The sequence below is a fragment of the Brienomyrus brachyistius genome, chromosome 2 (assembly GCF_023856365.1).
Source record: "Brienomyrus brachyistius isolate T26 chromosome 2, BBRACH_0.4, whole genome shotgun sequence".
Classification (NCBI taxonomy): domain Eukaryota; kingdom Metazoa; phylum Chordata; class Actinopteri; order Osteoglossiformes; family Mormyridae; genus Brienomyrus; species Brienomyrus brachyistius.
In genome coordinates, this window is record NC_064534.1 from 11,878,721 (window position 1) to 11,891,436 (window position 12,716).

At 40.8% G+C, this 12,716-nt stretch overlaps 1 protein-coding gene across 1 annotated transcript; it reads right to left on the reverse strand.

Annotated features, from left to right (window-relative positions):
• Window positions 1–7,706: 7,706 nt before the first annotated feature.
• c2h9orf85 (chromosome 2 C9orf85 homolog) lies at window positions 7,707–12,622 on the reverse strand. Its single transcript, XM_048983767.1, has 4 exons — window positions 12,322–12,622; window positions 11,323–11,429; window positions 10,846–10,959; window positions 7,707–8,969 (listed from the first exon to the last, which is right to left on the reverse strand). Exons 1-4 carry the CDS (start codon window positions 12,421–12,423, stop codon window positions 8,741–8,743), a joined length of 552 nt encoding a protein of 183 aa, XP_048839724.1. The 5' UTR covers window positions 12,424–12,622; the 3' UTR covers window positions 7,707–8,740.
• Between the last annotated feature and the right edge of the window lie 94 nt (window positions 12,623–12,716).

Below are 12,716 nucleotides of genomic sequence, written 5' to 3' on the forward strand. Positions count from 1 at the left end.
ACCCAGTAGGATAAGCGGTTTGGAAAATTGATGGATATTATTGCTGTTGTTTATTCATTCATCCATCCATCCATCCGTTTATCCATCCATCCATCACTGTAACCACTTAATCTCAACCGGGATCACTGGGGGGGCCTAGAGCCTACTCCGGGAACAAGGGGCCCAGGAGGGAACCAACCCCAGGCGGGTGCCAACACACCACAGTCTGTTGTTTATATTAATATAATACAATATTATTGTCACGATCCGGTGAGCACGGGCAAGTAGACGGGCAGGAAGCAGGCAAGCCAGGCAAGGTACGGGGAAACGGGGTTTATTGACAGGACAGGACTGGACTGGATCGCTAGCACGGACATCGACTAACATCAATGACAGACAAGGAACTAAGGTAAGACACGGACTGAAATAGACCAAACAACAGGGTACAGCTGGGTACAATCAAGGAAGCACACGTGGATAATCAGGGGGGCGTGGCACACACGAGGATCGTACGAGCTGGGCGTGACAATTAATATTATTATTATTATTATTATTGTTATATTCAAAATATTATTATACAACAAATTAAATGCAACCAGCTTGACTGTTACATCTATGCTGTATCAACCGTTTGATGGACGTCTGGGTTCTGGTCCTACAATGTTTCCAACAAAGATTTTTCAAATGGTGCGTGACAGCTGGGGTTACCATGACAACGAGAGTGCAGTTACCCTGCTAACGAAATGCTAACGAAACTGACTGGAAGTGTTGAATCAAAAATATTATCAACATTTACAGCAGTACTCAATACTAATACTAGAATGCAACAGTAATTCAATACTCAGTTTCTTTAGAACAGGAAATTTTATACATTTTATAATCTTTTGTCCACGCAGGAGGTTTCTTACGGCAAACTTGCTGCTACATAGCACCGTCATCAACCACTCTCTGAGGATCATTTTCCTGAAGCTTGTCAGCTTCACACTTTGACACAGTCTCTGGGTGAGCTGAGATACCTGTGACATTCTACCTGAGAAGACATAGTATAGCAATAGTGTAGCCTGCTGTAAATATACACATCAAGGGTAGAGATTTGGTTATAGACTGTAAGGACGTGTCCCTACCAATATTGTGGGGGTACCATGTGTGTTTATGGGGACGAGGTGTTCAGTGTTGGAACCAAACCTATGCACTTGAAATGCATGAACAGTTTTTTTCTGTATCTTGTTTAGACAGACATTTTTTGATTCTTCCTAGATTTTCAAGGTGGTGGGACACTGATATTGTAATTGTCTTTATGATGAAATTTAAGACCGAGTAAAGAACTACAGCAAGATTTGTGGCTTGTTTTGCTAAGACTGACATATCAAACACATTGTCTGACCCGATCTTTGGCTGGTGCATAACTGTGGTCAGATTAGACAGTAGCTGTCTGCTTTGAGTGCACTTTGTTCACCTTGAAGTTAGGAATGGCAAACAGTAAACCTGCTTTTGCTGCCTAGTGTGGGCCCTGGCAGCAGCAGGTGGGGGAGGAGACCCAGTTTGTAACTCTACACACTACCCAGGTTGTTTGTCCTATGGCAGTGTTCCACTGCACCAGGTACCTAAGTCTTATGTTGTCACATATGAGAGAGAACATTCTATCATTTTATACTGTTGAAACCTCCGCATTATACTTTTCTCTGCATGTTTGTCACCTTAATCTCTTATAGAAAAGCAATGCAATTCTATGTTTAGTTAAACGAGATAGGAAATCAGAAGGGAAGTGTTCACTAAATCTTTGTTTGCCAGTGTGTGCTTACTTTTCTCAAAGCTGTTGCATTTCAAGAGTTGGTTTTCCCATATGAAATGTAATTTAGAGTGCCGGTAACTGTGGGTTGTTTCCTTCAGAAGGTTTTAATGTAAGGCTGCGAATTAATTACAAAAAATTAAATAATTATGTGATTGATTGTGATTAATCGAACCTAATATTTGATCTTACAGTCAAATATTTACACACTGAGTCCCCAAATTAATGCAGAATTAACACAAAGGGGAATATGTGGGTCACTCTCCTTACTGTAACATATTAATATAATTTGAAGATATACTCAGGTTATGCAACTTCATTGTTTAAACTGTCAGTTTTGTCTCTGGGGTAGTTAATCAGTTTTGTTATATTATCATTTATTTCTGTAAATTATCAAAATTATTTCTGCAAAACCATTTAATCAAATCCAGGGCATTTAATCAAATCCAGAGTTACGGAGATGAGAAAAAAATAACATAACCTTTTCATCCTATGTATGCCTCTGTTTATCAATTTTTAAAAACAAAAGAAAGTAAGTAACATCAGCTTGAATGTTTTGATTTTAGCTTTGGATTCTGGGATTCTGTGCAACGTCATAACCTAAACTCTCACATTGTTTATAAGAAGGAAGGAATATTATAGCTCTTTATTATAAGTATTTGCTCATATTATTCTCAATATTTGGGTATCAAAATACTGCATGTGGTAATGCGATCAAACAAATAATAATGCATTGGGACTTTGCTATTCGCTATAAGGCTATTCGTTAATGTGATAAGTTTCCTAGCCGTGGTTTAATGTGTTAAACCAAAATTCAAATGCTTATAATAATAACGTATTTTTAGAGAATTGGGTTAGACAGTCAAAATCCACACGTGGACAGTAACACCAGGGCAATGACATCATCAACTCTTCCGACAACAGTACAGTCATGGGGTTTATCACAAGTCCTCTTATGGAGAGCAGGTGATGCAGCTGAAAGCATCGCGTAAAAAACACAATTTTTTTTTATACCGGCAAGACAAAAAAGGTGATTATCCACTTCAGAAGGGCAAGAGCATCCCATTCCCTTCACGATATCGGTGGCTTGGCTGTGAAATGATTCCATAGCTTCAGTTTCTTGGTGGTGCAATATTGGAGTAGGAGCTACACAACAATGCAAGAACCTAATTAGATTTGGTGCTGTCGGAAACAACAGCATTCAATTGTTCATTTGGGCTATTTATTCTTTACTTGTGTCACACTCACCAGCTTGTACAAAATCTAGAAGAATTGGATGGGTCACCGGAAAATGTGAAAGTGAAGTTCACTTTCTAGAATGGCTGGATGAATCATCGGGGAATGTAGAAGTTAATAAATGTGTTTTCACCAGAATGCTGTAAGTCCTTGTGATCGGTAGGTCTGAAAATATATTTATTGATTGCACATTCTGCTTATATGACAATTTGCAAAATTGTTCTAAACCAATTAAGCGGTTACTTTTATTCCTTTGTGTATGCTATAATGTCCATGTTTGAAAATTGTCAATTTTTTTAATACATTTTATAAATAAATATTCATATTCTATATATTTCTCTTTTGCACTATGACCAAGAAGCACTTATATGAAGCATTAATGAGGGGCTGACAGTATGCAGGTGTAGATGGTTAGTGCAATAGGATTGGGGATAATGAGCAAGACACAATTGGAGAGAATCAGGAGGACCAGCAGCAAAGTATGCATGGGACACAGCACCACAACCAGGACAGGGCCGAACACAGGACAAGGCACAGGACACAGGACAGTCACCACAAACAAATACAAACAAATGTATTTTTGTATAGAGCATTATCACAACATTACATTGTCTCAAAGCGCTTTACAGCATCCGCACCCAAAGCCCCCCAGTGAGTAAGCCAAAGGTGACAGTGGCAAGGAAAAACTCCCAAGAAGGAAGAAACCTTGGGAGGGACCAGACTCAAAGGGGGAGCCCATCCTCCAGGGGCCGGCAGGGATAGTCAAATAAGAGTCAAGTCACATTGTCCCAATCATAAGATTTGGGAAATAACTGGAAAGCAAGGAAGATGACAAGTCAATGCCGAGTCTTCTTCCAATCGCCAGGCAACTAGAGTTAAGGCAGCGGGTCAGACATGGAAGACGACACAGGCAGAAGGGCGAGCTGGATGCAGGGACGTCACTGGTGGTGGCGACGTCACATGTAGTAGGGTATGCTGGACATCTTGATAGATTGAGGTCTCCAGGCATCACCCCCCAGGAGGAGTAGGGGAAATAAAATGTACAATTAGTCAAAGTAGAGGAGGCTATCGGCATTGCTAAAAGCTAGATGAGTGCAATATGAAGTCCAATGTACAAGCTCCAGCAGATATGGCTATGGCAGCATCAATAGGAGGGAGAGGCAAGTGGGAATGCAGGCATGGGGAGTCCCTGAAATGTCAACACTCCAGTTCCACAATGGATTGCGAAGCTATAGTGACAGCACTGACAGTCCAGTTAATCCAAAGCCAATGGCACCGATCCCCACCCAGCTCTACACCTCACACTACAGGTCTGACTGGGAGTGAGCAGTTAGCTAGAACTAGTGTCCCTATACGCTAAACTAAACAGGTGTGTTTTTAGTCTAGACTTGAATATTGAGAGTGAGCCTGAAACCAATCCAATGGACCACAAGACCTAGGTACAACAAACAGAGAAGATCAAGGACATGAGAAAGGATGGAAACATAGGAGGGGGCCACAGGGGACACAGATCAGGTCAAAACAGAGGCAGGACAGGGTATTTGGACAAGGATCAAGGCGGGACTGGGTGCATTAGTATTTTATACTGAATTTGAAAAATGGCTATAGTGTAACATATGAGTGGATGATGCACAATATTAATACCAACCATGTTATACACATGCAATTCATGCATCGCTAGTCAGCTGGACATTTCATACCGTAATAAATTTGAGAAAAAGTGATTAGTGATACCTGACTGAACACTTAAGTCAGTGTTCCTGCTAAGATAAGAACCATACATATGGAAAATTACAGTGAGTGAGACAATATGCAGATTTGCTGCTGTATTAGAGGTCAGGTGGCATTTCCTGGGTGTGGAGGTACTGGGATGTGGCTGAAGCACATTGAGGATCCACCTACAGAAAGGAGACTACTTCTTAGGATGTGTCATCAGGGGGTGATTCTTATATAAATAGGGTGGGTGAAGGTACAATGGACATCAGTGTTTATGGAGGTGGAAGATGGGAGTGATGGGAGTTTGTTTCCAGAGACTCCTCATGGGACAGAGGGTGTATGTCCTCCTGAGAGCTCTGGAGAGGTGTGTGAAGAGGTAGCCTCCCCTGTTTTCACAGCATCAGCTATGTGTAACTGAACGCCCTGTGGGGAGTCTTCTGAAGCTGTTGGGAAACATTACTCTGTAATCCTACTGAGCTTCTCCTAACTGCAAGGATGAGGAAAAAACACTGGCAACAGTCCTTGCTGGAAACAATCATTGTCTGTCACCTTATAACGGAGCTGTAAGCTGGTAGACAAAGCAAATGATGACATTGTTCTCCAAGATCCATCTGTTGGCTTCAGGGGTAGACTAGTAGGTGCGAACGCAGCAAATCTGACTGCAAATCTCACACATGTAAAATATTCATCAGGATTACAGTACATATTACATGCGTTTTGGTGATATGCTACTTTTATATCTGACATTTTTTATATATACAGTTTCACTATGGAGTCATAATACAAAAAATATGTGGTACGATCCTTAAAACAATTTTGAAATGCAGTAATGTTTTGAAATCAAACATATTTGTGGAAATTGCTAACTACTGCAATGCATGATGGGTATGATATTTGGAGGCTACTTAAATTTTATTGTATGCAGCTACTGTAACTGGCGCAGGCATGCCCTAGGTATGAATTTGGAATGGGGAAGGGTGCATAATTAATTTCTGCCCCAGGGCCCAGTGTACAGTTGTTACGCAATTGGTTGCCATGGAGCATGGTATTGACGGCACACAAACTGCAGCGTTAGCGTTAGAGGCAGCCACTTCTGAAGTTCAAGCAGGCAAGTAAGGGAGAGACAAATTCAAGTAATGGCATTCACCTACCTTTTTAGATCGCTTCATATGTACTTTATTGTTTAGGGATTAGTTTAAGGTTACCGTTTAAGGACAAGTGTATTGTCACTCTCATTACAGGGGGGTACGAGAGAGAGAGAGAGAAATACAGTAACCCCAGAGACCACCGTGCAATTAAAAACAGAAGCATAACAAAATAAATACATTTAAACAATGAATGAAAGACTCCATAAAACATTAACAGTAATAAATGTGAATTTGCGTACCAGCGCAGCGCAGTAAAATGATCAGATTACACAGGAATTAAGATGTCTGATAGCCTGGGGGGGGATTGGTCATGAACCTGGATGATGCTGCACAACCTTCTTCCAGAAAGTAGGAGGTCGTGAGAGCAATTAGAGGGTCCTTCTTGGTGCTGTGAGCTATTCCTACACACCATTCAGTCTTTATATCTTCTGTGACAAAGTATCTAGTCCTAGTATTGTGTTGGATCATGTTGTGTGGTCTTCCTGACCACAGAACAGCAGCTCCCAAGCCATTCAGTGCTGGAATAGGTCAGCATACTACCTGGAAAGAATGTGTATAAACAGAGTCTTTCTTTAGCAAACTTGGAAAAAACGGTGGGTGTTTTGCTCTATACTGAGGAGGATGTGTTCTGATTCCATGAATGTTCATGAGTATGGTGCCCTACCAAGAAACTGAAGCTGTGAACTGATTCCACAGCCAGGCCACCACCATGCAGAGGGGATTGCATTGCTCTGGCTCTCTGGTCCTCCTTTTGTCTTGCTAGCTTAAAGAGAGAAGTTGTGGTTTTTACTTTGGCTGTTTCACCTGCTCTCCGTAAGATGTTTCGTCATTACATATGATAAGCCCCATGATATTAGTCTGCAGACTCGATGAAGTCATTGCCCTGGTGTCACTGAGGATATTGACTGTCTGCTTCCTGTTGCACAAAAATTCCAGAACCCAATGATATGCTTAGTCTGAGATTCAGCGCCCAGTGACTAGCACTTTAAATCACTTTTCAGAAGGCCCCGGGCAACAGCTATGACAAATGTAAGCAAGCATTTCCTGTCTCATTTAACCAAATATATAATTACATTGCTCTCCTACAACAGATTACGGTGACAAACATGCAGAGAAATATATAATGCGGAGGTCTCAGCAATATAAAATGACAGAATGTTCTCTCTTAAATGTTACTATACTTAGACTTTCATCCAATCTCCAACCACTTGCAGAGTACAGGATTGCAGTGAGCCTCGAACCAATTCCGGAAAGCACAGGGCACAAGCCAGTGGAACACCATGCATGGGATGTCAGGCCTTTGCAGGACATGTGTATTGGGCAATTTATGGTACTTTTATACAGCCATCTAGAACTGAGCCATATTGTGAGGAGACAGTTTTCCATTCTAAATTGTGAAAATGCCCAAGCCACCCATAGGTGTGTGTGCCCTATGATGGGATGGTGCCCCATCCTGGCTTGTTCCCTACCTTGTGCCCGTAGCATCCAGGATAGTGCTGTTGTGCACGTCTTTGGTTTATTTCACTATCGCTCCCCAAACCTGGCAACTCAGCACACACACAAAAAAAAAGACTATTCTTTAATTTCAAGATGTCCCCACAGAAATGTAAATACTTAAGTCTTATAGTAATGTAAAGCTATTACTGTACAGCATAGGTCAAACACCCCTTTAAGACAAAATATAAAAGCTGACTAGACCATGACTTGGTTTGAAGCAGCTCCTCTGCAAATAGCTTATAACCCCCTTTTACACTGAAGAATTGAGAGGGCTATATGTGATATAGTACTTCATTGTAACACACACCTGGAACAGATTCAAGAGGTACAAAACACATGAATCAGATCAACGAACAAGGGCTTTATTTAGGGTCAAAAGTGGAGATGGATTCAACAAAAAAAAAGCAAGAAGGAACGAATACAATACATTGGGTCCGTCAGGTTGTGGAATGAATGCAGGGATCAGGGTCTGGGTGTCTTTAGTAGGGATAAGAGAACAGTAAATGTCATATGATACTTCAAAAATGCTGATGACAGACATGACAGGAACTGAGTCTCATTAGAAAATGCTGACAAGTGGCGAACTGACTTCCCTCCCCCCCGATATAAAAATGAGCCAGGTGCAGACATGATTATGTTACACATTTCAGGTAAAAGGCCACGCTGGAGTCCTTTTCCACTATTCCTGAATGCCAGTACATTAACCTCTCATTAAGGAGACATTAAGCAGAAACCCAATCATAGATTCTTTAGTCAAGCCTTGTCCCCAGTAAATGTGCTCATTTACACTTCCAGTACACAATGAGGCACCATAGGCCGGTGACACCAAAGTACACGATGAACTCTTTAGTTATGAATTGTTTATACAGACAATGACATGCTCTGGTAACTTGCATGCTCCAGCAACTTTATGACTAAAGTTCTTTGTAAAGCACGACTCGAAATTGGCATATTAATTGAACCGGTTAACTCCGGATAATCTGGTCTTTGGATTATCTCAGATAACACTACATTTCTGAATATTAGATCTTGTTTGGAGTCAAGAACGGCCAAACAAGAAATCCAACTACGAAATAACTGATATTGTACTGTCCTGCATCAAGAGAACTAAAGTATTACCAAGTGTCAGTCCATCTACACACGTTATTACAGTTTACATTTTTACCCTTCTTCAGCATTAAAAGTCCATTTAATTTAACCTACAGGCTTAATGGGAGCAACACTTTGGACAAAACAATCATTATCCCAGTTACACAAATAATTCTTAGTGACTATCAAAGAGCCACCTTCTGGTGACTGTATACAACTGCAGCAACATCAACTTAAGGGAAAATATTGACAGTCAACACAATGACTTTGCAAAAGTCACACTGCCTCAGCTTGTGTCCTGTATCTTCACAGATGAGATATCAGGGACCTGAACTTCACTGTGGTTACTTACTGATCCATCACCATTTTCAGGGAAATCCAGTTCACTTTCAGAGTCAAAATCATCACTGTCATCATCGTCTAACTTTTGGTGTTTTGTCTGTTGCCGTTGCCCCCTCCTTTGAGCTCCGCTTGCCTGGTCACTGCCCTCTTCTTCCTCCTCATTAGTATTAAGCCTGGAGGAGAAAACAACCATATTAATAGAATGATTTTGGCATTTAAATGATGCACAGAAATTGCATTGTTCACTCAAAGCTGTTTGGAATACAAAACTTTATTTAAACGTAACTTACACTAAAGACAATGAAGTCCTCCAGTCATATCTTGCTCAGTCAAGTTTATTCGCATGAGTAAAAGCCCACCCAAAAACATCCTTGTCTTTAAATATCTTAAATCAATGAGTTCTGCACATTATTATTCAATAAAGCTTGTGCATGCACTCTACACAAGGATTTGCTATCAAATGCAATTTAACATTTAAAAAGACCTTGGTGCTCATTTATATATAAAAAAAAATTTTGTACATTTCTGCAAAAGATGACATACATACAAAAACTCAATGTTCACATGAACCATAAAAGTTAGATTTATAAAAGCTTGCATAAATCAAGATACACGCCACACAGGTTATAAATGCCTTGTTTTCAGGAACATCTGCATGTGCTTTAGGGACCGGCCCATTCATACCCAGAAATGACCATAAAATGGCAATGAAAATTGGCTACGTGTGTATATACACAATGCTCAGCATAAATGAGTGTAACCCCTTAGAAATTAAAACTTTTAACCATTTCTCAGTGATTATGAGGACAGTTAGCTGGGTTTTTACAAACCAGTTTTATTAATTATTTGTATCAGCATAAGAGTATGATCACCTTCTTTACTTCTTTAGGATAAGAAAAGGTTTATTAAACATTTCACCAAGCACTAAAGCTAACTGTAAATGCAACTTGCATGCACATTTCTAAGTGAACTCCAGATATTGCATTTTTCTGTTTCCTTCACGATGTTCATAAAAGTACTAAGACCATTCATAAATGTGCAAACCTTTTCAGGATAAGTTACGCAATGGTTCTGGAATTTATGAAGAAAAAAAACAAACATTCATATTTACATCTTTTTCATTTGTATGAACCTTTTAAAATGAGCTCCCTTGTTATTACTAGTGATCAGGTTAAGCTGTAGACTTCATAACATCCACCAGGTGGCAGCCAACAGGCAAGTGAAACAATACCCACATAAATATGGTGCCATACAAAGCATCCATTTTTCCAAAACTTAGAAATCACAATATTGTCACCAAACAGAGCATTTTTATACCATCGCCTGCGTCAGCAGGAACACACCATCAGTCCCCAAACAGAGCATTTTATACCATCGCCTGCGTCAGCCGGAACACACCATCAGTCCCCAAACAGAGCATTTTATACCATCGCCTGCGTCAGCAGGAACACACCATCAGTCCCCAAACAGAGCATTTTATACCATCGCCTGCGTCAGCAGGAACACACCATCAGTCCCCAAACAGAGCATTTTATACCATCGCCTGCGTCAGCCGGAACACACCATCAGTCCCCAAACAGAGCATTTTATACCATCGCCTGCGTCAGCAGGAACACACCATCAGTCCCCAAACAGAGCATTTTATACCATCGCCTGCGTCAGCAGGAACACACCATCAGTCCGCAAACAGAGCATTTTATACCATCGCCTGCGTCAGCAGGAACACACCATCAGTCCCCAAACAGAGCATTTTATACCATCGCCTGCGTCAGCAGGAACACACCATCAGTCCCCAAACAGAGCATTTTATACCATCGCCTGCGTCAGCAGGAACACACCATCAGTCCCCAAACAGAGCATTTTATACCATCGCCTGCGTCAGCAGGAACACACCATCAGTCCCCAAACAGAGCATTTTATACCATCGCCTGTGTCAGCCAGAACACACCATCAGTCCCCAAACAGAGAATTTTGGATCATCGCCTGTATCAGCAGGAACACACCATCAGTCATGCACAAGGTCTTGATTACACCTGGAAGCACACTTACGGGGTAACAATGTCTCTCTCTTTCCCACACTTGGCACATTGCTGCAATCTCAGGGCGCAGGGCTTGCAGATGATGTAGTACGCATCCTTCACAGTTTTCTGCAGGCACTTCACACTGGGCAACACGAGACAGCACAAAAGACATCTTTAACCATTCACAAATAATTTCTCTGAAGTTTTTCTCTTGAATGAAACAACACTTTTCCATTTGCAAAAGAATGAGTTCAGGCACAAGTGGAACGTGCGAGCACACAAACACACACACACACACACACACACACACATGAGAGCGAAGCTTGAGGTGGGGGCACAGGGTCAACCATTTACCTGGCACCCCTGGAGCATTTCGGGGGGGAGGGCGGGTTAATGGTACTTTGATCAACACAACCAACTTTTGTGCAAAAATAACATGTGTCACCCACTTTGCAACCCCTATGTTCCAAGTTAACCACTAATCATCATTAGAGTTTAAAATTACCATTTTCGAGGCTGAGTTAGAGGTTTGTATTTGTTATATCTCACTTTCCATTCCAAAACATCTTTGCAATGTTGGCAGACCCCATCATGGACCTTTGCAGTTGCTGTCTGGGAAAGAGGTTAAATTAATAAAATAAACAAAAATAAACAGAACTATATTTCTATGTTAAACTTATTTTCTATAAAGCATTACATTTGTATCTATTTAGATTTTTTAATCCTGACCAGAAAAACAAAAGATCAGGCCCAAATTTTTAATCAAACACTTAATAATTTCTCTCTTAAGTGGTTATTATAAGCAGCTGAATTTTGATTTAGCAGATTAAATCCTTCTGAACTCTTGCCATTGACTTGTATGCTTTCAAGAGCCCCATGGCAACGGGGCACACTGCCTGGTACTCTCAGTCACTTTCCAGCCCTCAGTAAGGGAAAGGCATGTGTTGCCATGCAACTGCTAAAGGGCTCTGAGAAATGCAGACCTACACAGGCACAGAAGGCAGGGATTTTAAGAAACTTCCATGCTCATTTTCAATCATCAGTCTTATTTAAATCAATTAGTCTGCCTTTCTCGTCTACAAAAAACATTGACGTGCTTATGGTCACACCTGAACACAATAACGATGACAAGAGTTTCCAGACATGCTTCAGAAGGTGCTTATATATCTTTCAAAAGTTAATATTTGGGAAGTCCAATCCCGTTATTATACAAGAACAAGACAGAAATAATTATATTATAATAATTACAAGGTCAATGATAACCTGCCATTTAATTCTCCATATTTAAATTCTATACAAACAACGTTGACAAGAGGAAATGTACAGCATATTAATAACCTACTTCATTAACATTTGGACTTTGCGTTTAATATAGCGACACCTAATTATGATAAAGACAGCAAAGACATCACATTACCGGTTTTTTAAGTGGTTGTTTTTTTAATCCAAAACTAATGGCCTCTGGATATTGTCTATGTAGCACGATTTAATCAGCGGTACTTACTTTGACCTGAACACTCGTCCCATATTTGTTATTTTTGAAAGCAGTTGTGTTTTGGTACTTCTGGCCTCGCGTACGAGCGGTATTGCCCTTCTGAGAACTCATGTCGATGATCAAACATTACTTAATTCGCCCAAGAATTCAAAATTCACCCGAGTCTCATGGTAGACCTGTCCTCGACCCGGAACAAAATAAACCCCGGGGGCGATGCAGTTCTCGCGTTGTTTCCGAATTCCTACACGTGATTGGCACTGTTTCTTTAAATCTGTCGTTTCCCCTCGGGCACCAGCTCCTTTGATAACGCCTTTACACAAAAGGCATTACGTCATTCTGCACCGGCCGAACTCCCCTCTGGCTCTTGGTCTATAGACGGGGTTACTTTGCGGCATAGTAATTTC